Here is a 22,077-nt window from a genome sequence, read left to right as displayed (position 1 = left end):
AATTATTTTTAGAGACTAAATAATTTTATTTTTACGTTAAATGAATATAAATCTCAGACTTAACAATAATACTTTTAAATAATCTTTCTAGATAACATAAACGGGTTATAATTTACTTACTATTGAGATTTAAGATTTATATAGTGGTAAATAGACTAAAGTTTGATCATCATAATATTCAAAATATAGATAGTAATAACCTTAAAATGTTTTGTAACACAAATAAACTAGCGTTCCTTATAACTTTCTAATACAACAATTTTTTTTAAAAAAGAGAGATAGAAAAAGCTTAAAAATTTCTGATGATTTTTGTACTTGCCTTGTTACAATTGCTCGTGTTACCAAAAAAAAAAAAACAAAAAAGACCACGACCATCAATATTGTATAAATTTTTGGTTGAAGAAAGAGAAGGGGGGAGGGGGAGAGAGAGAGAGAGCCAAGCGTGTTTTCGTTTAATAATTAAAGACAATTTTATTCTTTCGGTAATTTTATCATAGATTGAGTCAAATTTAGATCTTTAATTATTTATTAAATTTGAATTGATCGGAGGATGACTATAGAGAATCAGATTCCAAGGGGATGAAAGCGACATGATAATATAGATGTCCCACTCTTGTCTATTTATTAACGTGGTTAATCATAGCGAGCATTTTGCCAATATCTCACTAATAGATGGAGCTAATTGAGAGTGACTTGGGTATACGGGGGCGTTAGAGTATGACTTTTACGTGCGCGTCTGTATTAGTTCGCTCAAGTCAATGTTATAACCAATAATATGAAACGCTTCTTCTAAACTACATTTTTTTTACCAGCATTTTCTAATTACATTGGATTGTACAACTAGGTGAGAAGAGCGATGAACTGTAATGAAAACTTGTTTGATTGATATGCATGAATTGTTGCTTCAGTCCATATATTTATTTAGGAAAGCCGTCCAACTTATTTTTTATGCGAAAATTATAAATAATGATCTTTGAAAATTACAAATAATTATTTAGGACCACAAAATTCCAAATTAAATTTGATGATCATGATTTTTTTAAATAATAATTTTTTTTATAATTTTTTCAATGAGCTCTTCTTCATCTCCACTACCTTGGCCTGTTCTGTCATCACTTCCTCCTCCGCTTTTGTTGCCGCTTCCCCCTCTCCTCCTCCTCCTTCCTCTGCTTTCGCATACAAGTTGGAAAAAGGGTCATACAATTCAAAAAGTATACAAATAGTATTTCTTTAACCAATAATTTATAAACAATTCGACTATAAAAATTATTTTTTATTTTTTTATGGGTTTTCTTGCCGCATATTTCATGTCAGTAGGCAAAGGGTCTAAAAAAATGCACTAATTTTTTTCCCGAACAGAGTGGAGAGAACCTTATGACACATAACTGATTGGGAAAAGCAAATAGGCAATTAGCGGATTCGGTTCAAGGGATCATAACCACGCCGCAACGCCTTTTGCGTCTCAATTAAGGGTGTGTTTGGATAACCTTCTAACTTAGGTTAGGATGCTCCAAACTTAAGTTAGGATGTTAAAAACTCAATAAATATTGTTTGGATCAAAAAAAATTATAACCAGCGTTGGAAGGCAAACGCTCGTTTAGCGTGAAGCCATAAAAGATGGCTTTTGAAACGCAGCGGTGGGATTATAATAGGGGAGAAGAAAGAGAAAGTCATATAAATAATATTACACAGATTTCAACATATAGAATTAGAGTTTTTTTTGTTAAGTTACATAATTGTACTAACCAAATTTTTTTACAATGTCATACAGGAAGCTCATTTTTTAACGTAAGGGTACTTTTTTTTCTTTCCTTTTCATAAATATATGAAACTAGACGTGAGTTTTATGCTTTATATTGAAATATTATAATTCATTTTTCAATTAAATTAGATGAGATTAATTCATTGGCAATATTATAATTTTTTTAAAGTTTACGTATAAATTTGAATTAAGAAAACTAATAGTCTAATTTAATATTTTGTAAATTATCATTTTATTCTAACTTCTAAAAGTTTAAGATTTTTTAATTTGTCAATTTATTTTATCTTTTAGAATTGAATATTTTATAATTTATAAATGAATTACTGAGCATTTTAGACCTTGAGGCATTACACAAAAAGCGTTCTAGATCCTGAACTTATAAGATGTGTAAAACATACCTTAAACTTCTAAATTTATAACAAATAATATTTATTTATTTAATGGTGAAAACTTAAGATTTCATTTAAAAAAAGTTTAAATATTAAAGAATTTTAATTAATCAGTTAATTTGGGTTTAAAATTCGTTGATGAAATCGTCAGCTTTTGCATACATTGTTTGTAAAATTCTCTGATACTTAAACTTTTTTTAAATAGGATCCTAAATTTTTACTATTAAATAAATAAATATTATTCAAAATAAAACTAAATCTCAGCTGAAAATTTAAGATTTTTTACTTATTAAACATAATTTATGAATTTATTTTATCTTTTCATAGTTAAAAATTTAAGATTTTTTACTTATTAATTCTAATTTTAAGTTTATTATTTTTTACTTATTAATTAGCCAAAAAATATATACAAAAAATTTATGTTTATTTTTATCATTAAAAATCTCAACTGACTTTTAAATTAAATCATCCAAACAATTTCAATTTATTTAACTGACTTTTAAAAAAAAAGTATCCAAACATAAATCACGTTATATTAACTGACTTTTTCTCTAACCTCAGTTTGCTAACTTAAGTTAAATTCTAACCTCAATTTTAAATTTTTTAATCCAAACACACACTAAGAATCCTCGCAACCGCCAATGAGAAGACCAAAGAAGGCCATAAAATTAGTTAAAATGTCAAGACAGCGATCCTGGGGAAGATAAATTCCGTAGTCCGTATGTCACTACGTCGAGACTTGAGATATCAATAAATTAAATTAATTAAATCAACATATAAATCTATCAATTAGTTTTTTCTAAAAACGATATTTAATATATTTCAGTATATATTTAATTATTTTTTATATTTCAGTATATACTTAATTATTTTTTATTTAACTCAACCTACTTACAAGGCTCTCGTTCAATCTAATTTTTTAAGCGAAAACAGTTCCAATCATGGGGTAAATGAGTTGCCTCTTTCTCTGGATGCATTCGCAAGTTTATTAGCCAGATGTTGAGACCTTTGGTCCACGAGTCACGCTCCTCATCATTCACTATCATAAGAAGTCCAGTACCATCTATTATTGTGTTGCTAAAATTGAGAATAATCAGATAAGCCCCAGCGCGAAAGATGGAGGATCAGCTTTATGTGGTACGATTTGAAATATACAATTCGCTAAATGATAAAAACAATCTTCCAAGGTATACTGCGACTTGGATAAACGACAAAGAGAAAAGGGCTCCGTCTGATCCTACAAGCATATTTAACATAGATACAAAGTCCTAATGAGAGTGAGACCTCATATTAAACTAATCTTCGTGGTCTACTAAGAAGTCAGGGTCTGAAGGCTTAAACAGCTTCGGCATCTTCAAGCTGCTTTCGTCAGGGATTGTCACTTTCTGATGATGTGCCCCTCTTCTGGTGTTTTTAGCAAATTTCGAAGCCAAAAGTGTAGTCGCGAGGCTTCCACCAGCAACCTTCCCTGTTGAGCTCTCTCCCCAAGAAGGAGATTCTTCACCATCCAATTCTGTTAACCCTAACAGATTCTCCTTCTCCAAAAGCTCCATTGCCAACTTCTTCTTCACATGGCGCCTCCATGCAGCTTGTATAAAGCAAGCCCCCCAAGCCCTCCATTGGTGGGAGTAGTACCTGAAAGCATGCTGAATTTTCTTGCTATGCAGCCTCTTGAACTGGATGCCAAAGAATCTGATGTCTTCGGCTCTGAGTGCAAATGCTTCCAATTCAGTGAGTGTCCTTACGGTTCGAGTGGACGATGGAAGGCTGCTAGATGTGGTGGCCAAAGCCCAAGTCAGCAGTTCTTCGCCACAGAAGTCACCTGGTCTAAGGGTTATAGAATTGAAGAATCCAGTTCTCCCACCATCTGTGGTGGAGCTCTCCACTTGTCCTCTAATGATGAAAATCATCTCTTTCACTGGGTCTCCTTCCCTTACTATATACGTGTCTTTTGTATTCAGGGAGGACACAAGGCGTTCACATATTGCATCTAGCAGCTGATCATCCATTTGACCAAAAAATGGAACCTGAACACAACAAAAGAGACACAAGTCAATCTGTGAACATTCAACTATTTGAATATGTCTAGGGGCAAAATTTTGGTCCTGAAAAGTGAGCTTCGCTGTCCAGTGAGCCTTGAATGGACAGTATGCTAGTAAGAATTTTTCATTTAAGCATCTGAGTAAATATTTGTACCCGACGAACAAGAGCAAGACAAATATGTCTCTGAATCTGACGCCGAAGGTCCAAAGGTAAAGAACGCAAAATAATTTCTTCATCTACACCTCTAGTAGCTAGCCATTTGTATTGGACAAACCGACGCACACGTTCTTGCAGTTCTGGTGGAAGTTGACGATGCCTCATCCACTCTTCCGTATCTCTTTGTTTAATTCTCCATTCTTCAAGTCTTGCTGTAGTAGATTGCCAATAATTCTTTACCAGGAAAAAAAATAAAAAAATTAATGAATGAACACAGTTAAAGCATTACAAGAAGAATTTAATAATATGGATTATAAACAGATACTACTGGACCTATACGTGGCGATACCTGCATGTTACCAATGAGAAGCGCAAAGAGAATTAGACCTGCAATGCAGATGAAACTCGCAAATAAAGATTCAGAAACGAAGACGCTTGTATTAAGATTTTGTCCATATGCACTGCACATAATCAAAGGGTTCAATTGATACTGGATAATGCAAAATCCAAGACGAAACGCACACAAATACATCATCACCGTTGGTGAGTGGAATGAGAGAATTATTGCAGCACGATATCATATATATAGGCAAAATAAGTTGATACGATGAATAAGACAGAGCGTACCATAGACTCTTCAAGCCCCACCAGAGGCAATAAAAGTATCTTTCGATGAACCTGGATGTAGCAACTTCGTCAGTAAAAGCGTCGGCATAAATTCCGAACTCGAAGTGGCTGTCTTCATTCTTAGCGTCACAGACGACAGTAAGGAATGTTTGTTGGTACCAAGCGTCCCGTGCAGGATCGCTCAGTGACTCGCAATCAAGAAATTGAGGCGAACAAGATGGAGAGTGTGTTGCGTTGGCTTCCTTCGCACAAGTTTCTCTCCAGCATTGAGACTGACGATGAATCGCTAACAAATAATATGCAGCCCCTAAAACCTGCACGCGATTTACATTTACATTGACTTGTTTCTGATTCTATTAACTTTCTCTTGCTGATTTCACAATCAGACCCAAGGGAGAAAAATGCACACACTCACATGGCTGGCCAACACGTAAAAGCCAAGATTGTATAAAGACCCTGCCAAAGCCGTCTTGGCTATAAGGCCACTAGTTTTTATAATCCGGCGTTGAAGAGGGAAAATCTGAAAGAATCGAGGAATATACTGCACAAGAACCATGAGAGAAAGGGTATGATTGGCATGAGCTGCTGTTGTATGTTTGAACGCGGGAATGATGAACCAAATCACGATCTGCGTTACATAGCAACGACTAATTCTTCATTTTTAATTTCAAGGAAATTGTGAAATTGAATGATGAGCTGATTACCTGAGGGAGAGGAAGGCATGCGAGGAAATCAAAGCTGAAATCGGTCTTGAGATAGCGAATGGCGATGAGGTAGGGGTCAGTAATGAGATCGCCGCGGCCAAAAGAGTGGGAAGAGAAGTAGGCCGTACGGAACTTGAGAACGATGTGGAAGACGAAGAAGATATCGTTGAGGGTGCGGAAGAAAGTGACGAAGACGCCGAGGGGCAAGTCGATTTTCATGCAATTCTCTTTGCCGATAATGGGGAAATAGAAATAGAGAGGGTCGAGGAAGAGCGCGAGGAAGCTGGCGTAGAGGAAGGTGCGATTCCATCGGTCGACGAACTCGGATTTGGGATCGAGGATTTGGTACCACCAGGGAACCTTCTTTCTGAGGGAGAAAGATTTAGAGAAATGGCTTCGTAACAATCGAGTCGAAGAAGAAGCTGCGTATCTATTCATCATCATCTTCTTCTTCTTCTTCTGCGGTGACGGGCGATGAGCCTGAGAAGTTAATGGGTCGACGGAAAATCATTCGCTCACGGGAGACAAGTGCGGGAAACGAGGAGGGAGACGCCATCTCGTTCGGACAAACAAAAGCGCGCCAAATAAATTTTGATTATAAATTAAAGGAGGAAAAAACTTTTCCTACATTTTTCCTCGAGAAAAAACTTTTAATATCTTTTTAAATGGACAAAAATCCTTTAAATTTGTCCAGGAATTTTAATGGATTGAACTAAGTTTTCTTTATAGTTGAAAGAGCAATCAGTAGTTAGTGTCAAATAGTGAGAGACAAATACAACATAGGAAGTCCTATTTAGTTCCAATAAAAGTAATGTTATAGGATAAACATAATAATAATCAATTTGTCTTTTCATTGAACTCAATTTTCATTGATAAATTCTATACATTTTACCATGACTTAAATTTTTTTGCTTTCAAATTCTTCATGAGTTTGTATTAAAATAAAGTTCGTATTTAATTTTTTTCCCTTCACACACATTTGCAATGAATGTATCCATGATACTAATACTTAATAGAATGCAGGTGAATTTCTTCATAACATTGAGAATAGTCCATAATTCAAGAGAAAGGACACCAACTAAATGCGGTGACTTATTATTTCATTAAATTAAATAAAGAATTAACACACCAAGCAATAAAAATTATACATAAATTTTCTTTAGTAAAAAGAGGGGCTTGGGAAGGCCAATTATTGTGGCAGTGTGTGGCAAACAAATCCAACGTAGGATTAAGCAGAGTTGCAGACCAACTATCCTTGTTGGTTTTTTCCTGTATCCATTTCAGGATCATTAAAACATCCACCCCCCCACCTCTCTCTCTCTCTGTTGTTCTACGGGGATTCTTATCTCAGGCTCGCGGCATCCTTTGCTGAAGCAATGAACAGGAAGTTTTAGCAAGAAGTATATGAACCCCGAAACCAAAGACTATATCGGAAGCAAAATTCCCAACGTATTATTTCACCTCACATGACAACTATTAAACTCTTTCCAAAAAGAAAATCGGTTCCGGACTCATTAAATTCTCACATATCACCTGTTCCGTGTTGAACATACATACCTGAGATATCTAACTATACCTTATTTTACTGATTTTTGTCCCAGTTCCTGTTTGTACCAACTTTGCATTTGTCTACTTCCTTTTCCCCCTTATTTTTTTGCCAGTTCTCTTTCATGGGCCTGTTTGGTTGCTGAGAAAGTGAATAAGGTAAACGATTGCTACTTTTGAGATTTCATTGATAACTGATTTGCTTTGAATTAGCTTCGCCCAGTTAGCACAATTTTCGTTCCATTTCTAGTGATCAACAGGAAATGGGTTTTTGATATCTGACTCTGTTCTTTGTAGTTCTAGCAGTTTCATTCTTTTAAGGCAAATGGTCACTCTTCTCTGTTTGTGTGGCCCTTTTGGTCTAGCGGATTTATAAATATTCGCATTTTAAGCTATTTGTTCGGGGAGCGAAAACAATTATCCTGCTCACGGAAAAACGGAGCCCGGATTGTTTGCATGTACCTGAATACAACAATGCTACATGTGGATGCAGCTAACAGGTGGCCTGTGGTATCCTAAGCTGCAAGGCATGTACGGACAAAATAACGAATGGCCTCTTTTGAAAATTTAAATAAGGAAAATGAAACAGTGTAAGAAATGCAATACGTAACTGCAACGTTTATCTGCAGAACCAAACAGACTTTCTCGAGTAGTTTTGACTAGCTGCCACAAGCAAGTATCACGTTAGTGCTTCCACTAGTTTCCTCCTATGGTTTGGAGGGAGACAAATTTGAACCACCTTTTTTGTCCTTAAGTTACCTTAAGCATTGAAGTTGTTGCTGGTTTGTCATGTTATTCATGAACTTGTGTGGGCGTTCTTTTATCGACTGATATATTGCCTTGGTTTATTTCAAAATTTACGTTTTTACTGAAGTGCAGGGAAGAACTGATACATAGGTAATTCACATTTATTCAGTTTCTAAACTGATTAAAAAGAAATTTAATAATTCTAATGCCATATAAAGAATGTGAACCTGCAATTTTTGGGACAAGCCTGATGTTCTGCATTATTACTTAGCTGTTCTCATGAGTAACGCTTTCCGCTTCACGGGCTTAGCATGACGAGCCAGCTAGAAATCGCATGAAAGGCTGGTGATTGGAGGAAGTTATAATGAGATTAGCTGTATGGGTTTCTGTTAAATATAAGTGCTCAAACTTGTTTTCTTGCTTGCCTCTTGATCTCCGGTTGCTTGTTTCAACTTTGCGATTGCGCTTCTGCTTGTATTGGCTTGGTGGACTGCGAGGTCAAGCGTGAGTCAACTGGCCAAACCTTTGTTGGATCTCTGTGAATTTGTTCCTTTCTATTGAAGAAGTAAATTTAACTTGATTTATTCTGATTATTTCAAAGAGAGTTAAGTGGGGTTCATAATCAAAATACCAAATAATCAACCAATGCATGTTTGCTCAGATGGCAAGAGATTTGAGTTCCCTTAACCATTAACTCTTGGGAGAAAATATGCTTGGGAGAGCCATCTCCCTTCAGGGCCTCACAGTGCTCAAATTCAGATTAGTCGGGGCTATTGACTCCGGATACCGAATGGTTATTTAAAAAAAAACAAATAATCATATTTTCATCAGGAGTTTACCGATGATTTCCCCCCTTTTTAGCTCATTAGTGGTATAAATTTGTAGAAAGTAGTATCTGTGATTGCTTGATCCTTCTAATTATTACTAAGGAACTAAGTCGATGTTTTGCCTTTCTTCTATGCAATTTACAAGTGCCCCCCTCCCCGAATTTTTTTTTTTTTTCAATGAGTGTCATCTGTACCGTTTCTTTTCAAGGTAATAACGCACACACATATATCTATGACATTATTTTGTAGTCAATCATGTATCTGTCAGGATATTCTTTGCCATGTTGAGTGATATTAATGTTTGTTACACTGCTGTATGTTATCCTGATCCTGAATGCTATAGTTACAATACTATCTCTCGCATCATTTACAGATTATTTCTTTTCTTCAGGCCAATTTTCTAAAGATCCTCATTAATTGATCTCCATATACTGCACTCTTAAATCTCATTTACAGGGAAATTCAGTAAAGATGGCGCTAGGACAATGCATTATTCTGTTCGACTTCATCAAAGGAGACAATTCAAGTTCCCCTCAAACTTCTAGAGCTCTACCGGTAGTTATGCCTGATCCAGGAATTACTTCTAAGGATGATGATGATCCATATGATTCTGATTCCTCATCAGAAGACAGGCAAAGGATAATCATAGTAGCTAATTTTCTTCCTCTCAATGCTCAAAAGGATAATTCTGGCAAGTTGTGCTTTAGCTACGATGAAGATTCAATTTTGTTGCAACTAAAGGATGGTATCCCTCATGATATTGATGTATTTTATGTGGGAGATCTAACTGTTGATGTTGAAGAAAGCGACCAAGAGCAAGTTTCTCTTGAGGTACTGGAGGAATTCAAGTGCTTGCCTATATTTATTCCTCCATGCATCCGCAAAATGTGTTATAATGGATTCTGCAAGCATTATTTATGGCCTCTATTCCATTACACGATACCTGTGGATCCTGCTTATGGAAATCGCTTTGATAAGACACTATGGAGAGCTTATGTTGCTGTTAATATGATATTCATGTATGAGGTCATTGAGGCTATTAATAATCCAGGAGAAGATTATGCATGGATTCATGATTATCATCTTATGGCCTTGCCAATCTTTCTGCACAGGCGGTACAATCGTTACAAGATAGGATTTTTCCTCCACAGTCCTTTTCCTCCATTGGAAATTTATATGACTCAGCCCATTGGAGTGCACATTTTGAAAGCTCTTCTTAACTCAGATTTAATAGGCTTTCATACATTTGAATATGCTCTCCACTTTTTGTCCTGCTGCAGTCAGATGCTCGGTTTGGAATATTAATACAAAAGGGGTTACATTGAGATTGAATACTTTGGCCGAAGGGTGAACATTAGAATTTTGCCTACAGGGATTCATGTGGGTCGACTTCATTCTTCCTTAAATCACCCATCTTCGTCCATGAAAGTCAGAGAAATCCGCGAGCAATTTAAGGGGAAAACACTCATTCTTGGTGTTGATGATACAGACATATTCAAAGGCATTGGTCTAAAGCTCTTGGCCATAGAACAGCTCCTACGGGTGAGGCCATCTTTGCGACGTGAATTAGTTGTGGTCCAGATTCTGAATCCCCCGAGGAGTGCTGGCAGAGATGTTGAATAAGCAAGGAGAGAGACATACCTTACAGCCATGAGGATAAATGAAAGGTTTGGTTCCCCAGGTTATCAACCTGTCATTATAATTGATTATCCTATTTCTTTTTATGAGAAGGCAGCTTATTATGCTCTGGCAGAATGCTGCATTGTGAATGCAGTGAGGGATGGCATGAATTTAGTTCCTTACATGTATATTGCCTTTAGGCAAGGGACTCCAGAGATGGATGAAGTATTAGAAATAGATACTGCATCCCTTCATACAAGTGCGCTCGTTGTTTCGGAGTTCATAGGTTGCTCACCATCTCTTAATGGAGCTTTCAGGGTGAACCCATGGGACATAAATGCTGTGGCTGAAGCATTAAGTTCAGCCATTAACATGCCCCTTACGCAGAAACACTTGAGGCACGAGATGCATTTCCAATACGTTATATCTCATGATGTGGCTTACTAAGCCAGAAATTTTATGCAAGATCTTGAGCGTTCATGCATGCATCACCATACTAACCATTGCTGGAGCTTTGGCCTCAATTTTAGTTTCTTTGTCATGTCCTTTCCTCTGAATTTTCGTAAACTATCCATCAAGCATGTTCTTTCTGCATATGAAAAGACTACTTGTAGGGCAATATTTTTGGACAATGATAGTACAATTGTTCCCCAGACTCCCATTGTGGAAAGCCCTACTCCTGAGGTAATATCTGTTATAAAGGACCTCTGCAATGATCCCTTGAACACTGTGTTTATAGTAAGCAGCAGGGGTAAGACTTCATTAAGTGATTGGTTCGATTCGTGTGAGAAGCTTGGGATTGCAGCTGAGCATGGTTACTTTATAAGGTGAGTGTTCTTATAATTTAGTTTTGAAGCTTCTTTTTCTTTCTTGTTAGTTCTCTAAACTTTTCAAGAAGTTTATATTCTTTTACTTCAGGTGGGATAAAAATTCAAGCTGGAAAAGCAGTGATATAGTCACTGATTTTTCTTGGAAAAGCATTGTTGAACCTGAATGAGATCATACTCTGAATTAACCGGTGGCTCCTATATAGAGAGGAAGGAGAGTAGCTTGGTATTGCATTATCATAAAGATGATCCTTGTGGGTTTAAGTATGGTAAATTTCAAGCCAAGGAGCTGTTAGATCACCTTGGAGGCATTCTTGAAAATAAGCCCCCAGTTGTTCGAAAGGGACGTGATATTGTTGAAGTTAGTCCACAGGTATAACTCTATAAAGCTCCACCTTCATCTCTTAACCTATGATTGTCATGGACAATTCTAACTTTGGCTAATTAACATAACATCACAGGGAATTACTAAAGGCCTAGTCATAGAGAAAGTTCTTTCTACCCTAAAAATGAATGGGATACTGGTGGATTTCGTGCTGTGCATCGGGGATGATAGATTTGACGAGGACATGTTTGCAAGCATGTCAAGCCAAGCTCATCGTGGAGTTCTATCTACAGAAGCAGAGATCTTTACATGCACTGTTGGACTAAAACCAAGCAAAGCTATGTCATTCTTGAACGATCCTGATGAAGTGATGGAGCTGCTTCAAGCCCTTGCTGCTTCAGGGTCTGAATCAAAGAAGCTGATGGGAGGGAGTGCCCCTGTTGAAGGAAGCCAAGTGTGATTGGAAGGAGATGTTTGAAATGCATGGTTCAAGTATTGAAGCGCCAAGTTGTTTTGCTTTGCTTTAATTTAGTTAGGTTGTTGCAGTCTCTGAACAATTGGTAATTGATATATCTGTTGGACTTTAAAATCTCAATCCATCGTCTCTTTTTCATGAGTTCAAATTCTCTTCCATTATAAATTCAATGGATCACATATAATATAATTAAAATTTAAAAAATAAATATAAAAATTGTATGTAGTTTAAGAGTGTTACATGAGTTCTGACTTATAAATTAGCCCTTGGTGAATTAAAATTTTAAAATTAAAAAAAACATTGGACGATATTCATAGTAGATGGTTAAAGCAGTCTTTTATAGGATACTTGCGCTTGCTTAACGTCTCAGGAAACAAATAATCTAAAGAGATGGTCTCAATTAGTTATTACTAATTCAAACTTCGTAGTTGAACTGCTAGTAGAATTAATTCCTAATGATCTTTAAAAGAAGATATCTCTTAATTATTAATAAATTTTTTTGTTAATTATTTTTATTTTTAGTTCTTATGGAAATGATTGAATAATTCAAAATCAAATAAGATTGGAATAATATCTAAAAAATATTTTTACCAAATCAATTATCATTTCAAAAAACTAAAAATAATTAATTTTGAAATGGTCAAGCAAAAGGGGATTTTGTGGAAAACGAGGGTCATCTACGACTGGGATTTCCAAATGCAAAAGGATGTCTGAATGGCGTTTATTAAGTGACGCTTCAACTTACGCCAACGAACTTTCGTAATAGGTAATTTTTAAACCAAACAACATGGGTTTTCGTGGGACCAACAAGCAAAAGCACTTCCTTTTTTATAAAAGAAAAGGAATTTAGAATATCTTCCCTGCGATGACTAAATACATCAATTAATCTCTATCACAAAACATGAGGTTATCACGATTTGCTTAAATCTAATACAAAGGAGAAAAGTTTGAATTTGCATAGAGAATCCGCGGAAGAAGTCATTTTATGATCAGACATGTAAAATAAAAGGCACATAAAACAACAAAATTCACTGCATAAGGGTCAGGGGTTAAAAGTTATGGATCTGTCTTCCTCCTCCTTCAAAGAAATCGTCATCACTGCAACTTCACTCATATTTGGCCTCTCATTCGGATAAGCACTCACGCATTTCAGTGCTATCTGCAACAAGGTCATCATCCTCTCTTCATTAGCTTCCTCTGTCGTCAAACACTTGTCAAATACTTCAACCGTCCATTCCTCTCTCACCACTGAGTTTACCCACCGAACCAGATCAAACCCATTGTTATTCTGAACCACTTTTCCCGTCAAAAGTTCAAGAAGCACCACACCAAACGCATATGTGTCCACCTTGAAGGTGCTATAAGCTTCAGCTCCGGAACCGCCACTGGGATTTCTGCTATTTCTGTTCTTCATGCTGCTTTTGTAAAAGACAGGTTTATCTTGATCCTCAACCACCATTAATCCATACTCGCTAAGGCATGGATCCATGTTCTTGTCAAACAGTATGTTCCTGGATTTCAAGTTTCCGTGAGCTATCCCACTTTCACGAAGCTCCTCGTGCATGTAAGCCAAGGCTTCAGCTATGTTCGCTGCAACATTTAGTCTGCTTCCCCAGCCAAAAGTTTTGCCACTCTGAGATCCTGACATTCATTGATGTGACGCATATCAAAGTATTCTCCAATAACTAAGAACCGGAAATATGCAAAAGACTTGAATGCAAGTCTGATGAAAATTAATGAGCATGATTCATGGATATATATAATTTAACAAACAACTTACCACGTAGCATCTTGAAGAGGCTGCCATTAAACAGAAACTCATAAACCAGAAGCTTCTCTTGCTGGGAGCAATAAAATGCAAGAAGAGGCAGTACACAGGGATGCTTCACTTGGTCTAACTTGTGCATCCTCTTCTCAAAATCTTGTTTTGAAATTCCCAAATCTTTGATTCTCTTCGCTGCTAAAACCATCCCACTGTCCAGCATCACCTTGTACAGGCTTCCGTGCTTGCCTCTCCCTACCAATTCTGCAGGAGCTCTCAGCAAGTCCTCAAATCTCAGTGCCCTCACAACTGGACTCTTGAGAACCACCAGATTTATTGACGTCATCCCTGCCTCAACAGATGACACTGAATACTCTGATCTCATCACAATCCCATTTACTTCATTGGAACATTCTGGAGACTTTACCTTGCTAGCTTCCTTCCTCACTTCCTCCTTCTCCACATTCAATGGCTCCTTTTTGGCTCTGTAACGCTTGACAATCTTGAATGTCAAGTAAAGCAGGACGAGCACACCAAGAATCACGAACCCAGAATAAATGGCCAAGCTACGACCGAGAGATTTTCCGCTGTGCTTCTTATGTATTGCAGGAGGAGGAAGAGAAGGACATTTGTTTTCAAGTGGGGGTCCACATAAGTTGGGATTACCAGAAAAGCTGTCTGCTCCAAACAAGCTTATCACGTCAGGAATTGGACCCTGCAAATTGTTGCTGGAGAGATTGAGCTCCTCCAGGTTGGAGAAAACAAAGTTGGGAATTTCTCCTGTGAATTTGTTGTTCTGGGCTCGAAAAGATTGTAACCCTGTAATATGACTCATATCAGGAAGGTCTCCGGACAAGTTGTTATCGGAAACATCGATCCTTTTCAGATTACCTAACAGTGAAATAGAAAGAGGAAGGTCGCCGGAGAAATTGTTGCCACTTAAATACAGAAGACTCAATGCTTTGCACATTTCTATTTCCTCAGGGATGAGGCCATGTAAGTTGTTGTTCTTCAAGCTAAGGCCTTGAAGAAGCTGCACTGTGCAGAGAGAAGCGGCATCTAAGATCCCCGTGAAACCAAAATCCTCGAGAACTATGTTCTTCACAAATCTTGCTCTTGAATAACATTGAACCCCATACCATCTGTCAATGCAAGGGTCTGAAGACATGTTCCAACCCCAGTTCATATTTCTAGGTGTATTCATGGGTTCAAGTTTCTCCATGAATCTCAACATTGCCTGCTTCACTTCCTCATCCTCTGTCTGAGCCATTGGAAGGAACGGGAACACCACCATGAAGAGCACCCACATAGGATTTCGATTTCGACCCATTTGGCTCTGCACTGAAAGTTTTCTTTCTTTACGGTGGTGGGGTTTGGAAGATCCGAGTTGTGAAATATGACGAAGGTTGTCTAAGCTAAGGAATTGCATTGCCAAATGGCTGATATAACAACAAACATCTTGTAATCTTGTGCATTTTTTTTTTTTTCTATTGACAGCGTCAGGGAATGATCCTCTAGAACTAGAAGTGAGCCAAAAGGCAGAGCAATAAGCATGACCAACGTTTGGTGCCGGCATTATTTTGAACTAGTCTGGGTCACTTCGTAAACACTTTCTTATAATTTTGTCCTTAAAAATTCTTTCTCTTGAAGTGATTGTTTGGCCGCTAGTCGTCCATAATAGTCACAAACCACGTCATACATTTTTTTCATTATAACATATACTCCAATATACAAGCAATTCTTAACACTAATTAACACAGAACAGTACAGCAGTAAACTTAAATAGACAACGAACGAGTTATGGATTTTTTTTTTTTTATTTCCACACGTTTATAGCTGCTTTTCCCCCCTATCTTTCTACCATAAAGCATATCACTTCTAAGGCCATTATTGGGCAGAGAGAAGGCTCACCGAATTGCGAAATGCAATCGACTTGTTGAGACTCAGAAAAGCCAACAGCGGAACTGGCAACAAAGTTAATAGTAAATAATGATAATGATATTCAAATCACACGTTCAGCGGGGTGTCGCTAATCTTTTGGACATTACTAATATATAGTTTACACCGAAATGTTTACCTCTGTTCTGAGTGAGAGGTTGTTTCCAAAAATATTCTATGAAGATATCGCATTTCCTTTGTGCTCGCGACTCTGGGGTATGCATCAAGGAAAATATATATATATATATATATATATTTCTTGGATAGTGAAGTAAATAGCGGCACTAGTTACTAACAGAAGGGAAGGCAATGGAATTGTGCCGCCCCAGCTTTAACTTCTTGGAAGACAAACAAGAAAAGAAATTAAAAGTTAAGAACCCCAATGGATTCTACATCCTCTAATCATATTACAAGGCATCTTTAACCACATTAATTTTGTTTTTAAATTAAAAAATTAAATTTAGATTACATTCTCTGTCATAATTAATAACATTAAATAAATACAATATTATATAAATTTAATAAATATCACGTCAACTAACCTAATCTTTTCTAAAAGTTGGCTTATGACAAAGATTAAAGGAATACATGTACACTATTTGTGTTTCATTAGAACAAATCCCTAGTTCCCCTTCCGAAATGAAGTGAGATTATCATGATAAAGATAATAAGCAGCATTTTATTTTTTTAAAAAAAGGAAAAATTGTGAATATCTTGCTCGTCATGTCTAAAGGCTACATGTTTAATTGTTTGTCATCCAATTTGTCTAATCTTCCATTAACAAAACTTTTATTGTTCACTTGCTCCTAATGCTTGTTGATCGTTTCAGCAAATGCCGGAGGTCAAGACTCAAGTATTATTGGTCGTTTGGTTTTTGTTCTCATTTTTTATTTTTAAAAATTATTTTATAACACAGTTTTTAAAATTATTTTTAAAACAAAATAAAATGAAAATTCATTTAATTATATCAATTAAAAAACAATTTTAGAATTAAAAAATAAATTGATAGTGATGATTATAGGCAATTAATGGTGATGATTAATAATAAAAATTGATCAAATTAACTATAATTTTCAATAATCAAATGTAGTATATTTTAAAAATGAAAAAGATAAAATGAAAACAACTTAAAGTTGTTTATATTTTTTGTTTTTAAAAGCAAAAAATGAAAAAAGTTTTAAAAATAAGTAAATGAAAAACACTTATCTAAATAAATTTTTTATTTTTTATTTTTAAAAATAAAAAACAGTTTTTTAAAAACAGAAAACAAACAGATTATACTCTGTACCATTTCAGATAATCATTTTGATTATTTTCGGTATGAACTCGCACCCCTTATCTCCGCACAAGTATTGGTTGTTTTCTCACATTAGTCGGGGGCAGCATTATAATAATTCCATCCCGTCATGTATAAAATGTGAGGGCTGAACAAGTTTGGAAGATACCAAACAAGAGAACAGAAGGAACAAGACAGAGTTACATGTAACTTACAGATTATGTTTGTTTTTCCATTAGCTGAAATATACCCTACTTAATTGAGTACAGGAATCAGGAATTGTGATATTACAGGCAGCAAATCATATATATAATCCTACATCTTATAATAGAGCAACAAGGCTATCATTGCTGCAGGGATGTTTTTAAGAGGTTTATAGCTAAAGACCACTACAGCCTTTTCAGGGATCAGCATGGCCTGGAATTTCATCTTCACTTGATTCACTTTCCTCCTCACTGATCTCTTCCTCATCTCCACTCTCCTCATCTTCTGCTGTAGAGTTTGTAATGTTATCCTTCTTCGCATACCGCTCACAATACTCTGTCCCCAAAAATACACTTCATCATCTTTTATCATTAACAAAATGGCTTCATCCACTCAAACCAGAATTAGAAAATCTTCATCCAATGATCCAATATGTTTTAGATGTATATGAAGCAGCCTCAAGGACTAATTCCATAAAAATAAGAAACCTAGCCCTCTTCTCCAATTATGTTGAACTGGAGTGCTGCATTATGTAACTTCCTAAGTTCTTGAAGTAAAACAAATACACAAACTCAGAAGACAGTCTTGGACGTAAGTTTATCGCCACAAGAAAAATTGCAGGTCAGTAAAGGACCCAAATCCAGATGAGTGCTGCCTGAGAAACAACCCGTCAGGCAGTAAACAAGGAATTCATAGACTCATTTTGAAGTTTCTTTGAGCGAAGATAGCATCGAGGCTCCTAATTTTCTTTTTCTTTGTATCAGAAAATTGTCCCATAAAAACTATACGCTTACCCTTAACTTTTTGACCATACAGCTTTTGATCCTTCATCATTAATGACGCTGCATCACCATTGAGAGGATCTGAAGGGTTCGGATAAAGCAACAGTTGTGGAAGAAACACTTCAAATACATTCAAAAGATCTGAGGATAAAAAAACAAGGTCATCTACCAAAAATAAATGGTAAAAGTGAATCAGATTAATTTTGCAAGAAGTCCCAGTCACGTATATAAAAAACTGATAGATGGTAATCATGCCTGGTGCTCATAACTTTAAACATCAACAGCCAAGAATTGATAATTACCAAACATTGGACTCCATGATTGGTTAATAACATCCAAGCATACAGAGCCAGATCTGCAGTTAAAGAAATATGCAAAGGAGAGTAAGCATAACCAACGGTAACACAAGCCTAAGCCTTTAGATCATCAATTTGTTGCTAGTACTTAAACTTCAATAGAATTCCATTCCCCTCCTCTTCAAAAGGGTTTATTGCAACAAAAAAGAGAAATAATGCTAGAGACTGCTGAACAGAGTACTCACAGCTCATCAACATTTGGGTGGAATATCTTGTTCACAAACCCAATAGAAGGGGATTTGTACGGATAAGCATCAGGAAGTTCAACACGAATTTTCCAGACTCCACCCTCATAAAGACCTACAACAATTGGATTTGTGACGTATATTATAAATCATAGATAAAACTGAAAGACTTCTCTAATGGTCCATGAACTCGAAAAACTCTTTAGCAATCAGGAAATCAACATATTTAAAGGCAAGACAAATCATTCAAATATCATGTAAACACAAGTTCCAGTACATGGATAAGACCTTTTTTCTTTTCTGTTCTCTAAAAACAAGATGTATATCTCTGTCTAACAAGATTTCGATCAGAAAGCAAATCTTCAGGCTTATGCGTAGCATCATTAAATAAACGATAAAGTAAGTTCTAGAAATAACAGTACTTTCTTTTGGACCATGGAACTCCACATTGAATTCATTGAGCCCATCATTTATTGTCTCCACTGTATAGTCACTCATCATCCTGGAAAAAGGAATAAATATTTAAAAGGCATGACCATGAAGATTTTCAATGTCTCCATCAAATGCAAATATATGCGTATTCATGCATGTGCAAATACAAACAAAGTGGGTAGCATCGAATCTTTGCAGTTTATAAGAAGCACATCAACCTCAATTCCCCTACTAGATAAAACAGAACGAAAGTTAAACCACGTGCTATGAGTAATTGCATATGCTTTTTTGGCCCAGTAACAATAGTGTATTCTTTGAGCAGTATGAAGCCCCTCAAAAGTGCCAACCTTTGTCCTTACTTTTTGGTCTAAATAGATAAGCCTCACCCTTTTTAAATTGCACTTGAATTAAAATTATCTCATTCATCTTTCTGCTAGATGCTGCAATTAGGTTTATGGACAACACTTGAATATAAATTCCTCTCAATAATATCAATTAGAAATATCGTCTACCTGCATCCTTTTAAATCCCTTAATATTTTTTAAGTTAAATCCCTTCAGGTTAAACTGCATCTAACCTGGACACTCCTACAATGCATCACCGGATGGGCCATAATCAATAAAAACAATATTGAATCAACGCCAAATAAAAAGATGCTGAATTCATGACACAACCACCAAGAATGCAAGGGGCTAGTTCGTTACTTTTTTTCCTTTTGGAAAGAAGGAAAACAAAATGGAGGGGTAGGAGGTAATTCTAGTAACGAGAAATCATGCCAAGGTCCACTCACTTTCAGTTTGGCACTACCTTCACAAAATGAAACAAAACACACACACACAAATCAATTGAAGCACAGCAAAACCTCACTTCTGTCATTAATTTTTATTATATAAGTTCAACTAATGCTCTTGACTTCTATTTGTTTTTATTAAATCATTGCTTTAGCTCTGAAATGACTGCACTACTTCACAAGCAGTTACACTGTCATGCCTCCAATGCTGTTTGAAGGTATTGCTGCCTTCACATTTCACAGTAGACATTAACAAAAGCAGAGTCGAATTGAGTAATTTCTACTTTAACGCAGATTCAGGATTTAGAAAAGCATGAAGAATCTCTTCACATGTGATTGCTAAGTCTCCCACAAAAAGTAAAACTCGTTAACTTTAAAAAGAAGAAAAGAAAAGAAGTTCTGATAACAAACTTGGGTTTGATATCAAACTACAACTCAACAGGTATTAGAGGATTCCCACCATATTAACGAGCTAAAAGTTATTGATTATTAATTAATCAGATTTGGTCATATAACAATTACCATCAACTGCAAAGAAATGAATCAAGATTTAATTAAATTAGAAGTATATAACTATCAACTGATAATTAAAACAGCCTGCTTACAATTTCATCACATCCATTTCCCTTCTCTTACTTGGAGATGACATTCTAATTTGATCAAATGGCACTTTTCAACCTGCTACAAGGACATTGAAGCTTTTAGCAAAAATGTAGATATATGAAATAGACTAAAAGGTTTGACAAGGGATATGTGAACTTATTGCTATCGATCAATATATCAGAATAATGCATTCAGCTGCCCACAAAGATTCAGAAGGCGCTGATATATCAGATAAACAAGCAGAAAATCCTAAGAGCAAAAAACCTAAGAATTTATGAGTTGCCAAGACCAAAATCAAGAGAGGTGGACCATGAAAAGAAAACATATCAGTAAAAATGAACTGAAATATGAATAGCAAATAAACATTGTCACAGTCAAATACTTCGCTTTAGTTGGGCCCATAGATTGCTTGTTTGCTGTACAACATTATAAACAAGTTGGCACCTTCATATCATTAAGAAACAGACAAGACTTACATTTACAGAATCTGAACATTAGATAAATTTAAAGGACAGGACCTTGAATAAATCAAATCAATGATTTCAGTCCATTCACAAGACGCCTCAAGTAAAACAAACCAAATGGATCAATAAATATAGAGTGATTTTGACAAACTATCCACATCAACCCCAGTGCAAGGAACAACTATCATGACAAAGTGAAAAAAGGAAAAGATGGGCTCTAGATTATAGAAGGTACAGAACTGATAGCGCTTTGAAGCTTCTCAAACTACATTCAAGAAATAAAAATGACTCGTGTGTCGTACTAAAGCCAGTGCCCACAACAAGGAATAACATAAATTATCACGACAGAAATTATTTTGTTCCTTTCTTCTTGTTCATATCACAATTCCTATAAAATGGCAGATACTACGTCATATATTAGGGAGAAGGGAATTCATTATAAACTTGACTACTGAACCAATGTATTACGGTGATACAAACATAACATAACATAACATTATCATTAAAATTTGAGAGGATAAAGGGTGCCCGAAGAAGAATCATTTATACTGCCTTTGCTCTTCAAAACAACATTAAACAATGCAAAGGCATCATGAGCCACCAAAAATGACCAAGAAAATGCCATACATAGTCCGTGATCCTCAATGCGGCCAGTCAATACAAAAACAAGCACAAAGGACAAATATTAAAATGTCGAAATTATCCCCAGACGACCTCCATGATTCCCAACACAGATGAAAATTCGGATATTCATGTTTTACTTTGATCAATTTCCCAGCAGCCAAAATGGTTGAGAAAAAAAAATAAAACAAAGAACTCGGACGAAGGAAAAAGGCATCTGTGTGATAATCAATTATGAGCACTCTCAATAGAGAATGCATTACCCCCTGTTGAAAAAATGAACGAACATAGAATCGGAAGCAAAGATCTACCGTGAACCCAGTTAACTAAAAAGGGAGCAGCAATCGTACAAGTATGCTTAAAATGCAAAAAAAAAAAAAAGAGAAAGAGAGGAAAAATCGATAGCACCTTGCAGCAGAGAGTAAGATTTCCGGGGAGGAAAAATGAGGAATTTCGGGAGGCGTTGGACGATTGGGGTTGTGATGAGAGAGTGAATGGAAGAAACAGAGGCGAGATGGATAGAGGAAGTGAATTTTAAAAAGGGAAGTGGAAGGGAAGGGATCGGAAGTTGAGGAGGAACACGTATATAGGGACTCAGGCCTCGGGGTGATGTAGCA

The 22,077-nt window shown here is 36.1% G+C and overlaps 3 protein-coding genes and 1 pseudogene across 6 annotated transcripts; 1 reads left to right on the top strand and 3 right to left on the bottom strand.

Annotated features, from left to right (window-relative positions):
* Window positions 1-3,241: 3,241 nt before the first annotated feature.
* On the bottom strand, window positions 3,242-6,217 carry LOC129320645 (probable cyclic nucleotide-gated ion channel 16). 2 transcript variants are annotated; one of them, XM_054966185.1, is made up of 6 exons: window positions 5,682-6,217; window positions 5,393-5,605; window positions 4,978-5,291; window positions 4,700-4,811; window positions 4,348-4,584; window positions 3,242-4,178 (listed from the first exon to the last, which is right to left on the bottom strand). In XM_054966185.1, the coding sequence occupies exons 1-6, from the start codon at window positions 6,123-6,125 to the stop codon at window positions 3,447-3,449; spliced, it is 2,052 nt and encodes a 683-aa protein (XP_054822160.1). In that variant the 5' UTR covers window positions 6,126-6,217; the 3' UTR covers window positions 3,242-3,446. The 2 variants fall into 2 exon arrangements, with proteins under 2 accessions (XP_054822160.1, XP_054822161.1); XM_054966186.1 differs by having other exon boundaries at window positions 5,393-5,562; window positions 5,682-5,847.
* Window positions 6,218-9,670: 3,453 nt separating this feature from the next.
* On the top strand, window positions 9,671-12,050 carry LOC129319463 (probable alpha,alpha-trehalose-phosphate synthase [UDP-forming] 9; annotated as a pseudogene).
* Window positions 12,051-12,885: 835 nt separating this feature from the next.
* On the bottom strand, window positions 12,886-15,467 carry LOC129319179 (probable inactive receptor kinase At2g26730). The gene is made up of 2 exons (XM_054964166.1): window positions 13,828-15,467; window positions 12,886-13,688 (listed from the first exon to the last, which is right to left on the bottom strand). The coding sequence occupies exons 1-2, from the start codon at window positions 15,383-15,385 to the stop codon at window positions 13,090-13,092; spliced, it is 2,157 nt and encodes a 718-aa protein (XP_054820141.1). The 5' UTR covers window positions 15,386-15,467; the 3' UTR covers window positions 12,886-13,089.
* Window positions 15,468-17,198: 1,731 nt separating this feature from the next.
* Window positions 17,199-22,077, bottom strand: LOC129319854 (ubiquitin-conjugating enzyme E2-23 kDa-like). Of its 3 annotated transcripts, none has more exons than XM_054964940.1 (7): window positions 21,869-22,077; window positions 20,378-20,453; window positions 18,973-19,052; window positions 18,551-18,665; window positions 18,312-18,364; window positions 18,022-18,150; window positions 17,199-17,563 (listed from the first exon to the last, which is right to left on the bottom strand). In XM_054964940.1, the coding sequence occupies exons 2-7, from the start codon at window positions 20,419-20,421 to the stop codon at window positions 17,424-17,426; spliced, it is 561 nt and encodes a 186-aa protein (XP_054820915.1). In that variant the 5' UTR covers window positions 20,422-20,453; window positions 21,869-22,077; the 3' UTR covers window positions 17,199-17,423. The 3 variants fall into 3 exon arrangements, with proteins under 3 accessions (XP_054820915.1, XP_054820913.1, XP_054820916.1); XM_054964938.1 differs by having other exon boundaries at window positions 20,378-20,450; XM_054964941.1 differs by lacking the exon at window positions 17,199-17,563 and adding an exon at window positions 17,571-17,882 and having other exon boundaries at window positions 20,378-20,450.

The sequence above is a fragment of the Prosopis cineraria genome, unplaced genomic scaffold, assembly GCF_029017545.1.
Source record: "Prosopis cineraria cultivar Desert tree isolate PC_DT_omini unplaced genomic scaffold, ASM2901754v1 PC9, whole genome shotgun sequence".
Classification (NCBI taxonomy): domain Eukaryota; kingdom Viridiplantae; phylum Streptophyta; class Magnoliopsida; order Fabales; family Fabaceae; genus Prosopis; species Prosopis cineraria.
Note: the sequence above shows the minus strand (reverse complement) of the source record. Positions and strands in the feature narration are given on the sequence as shown.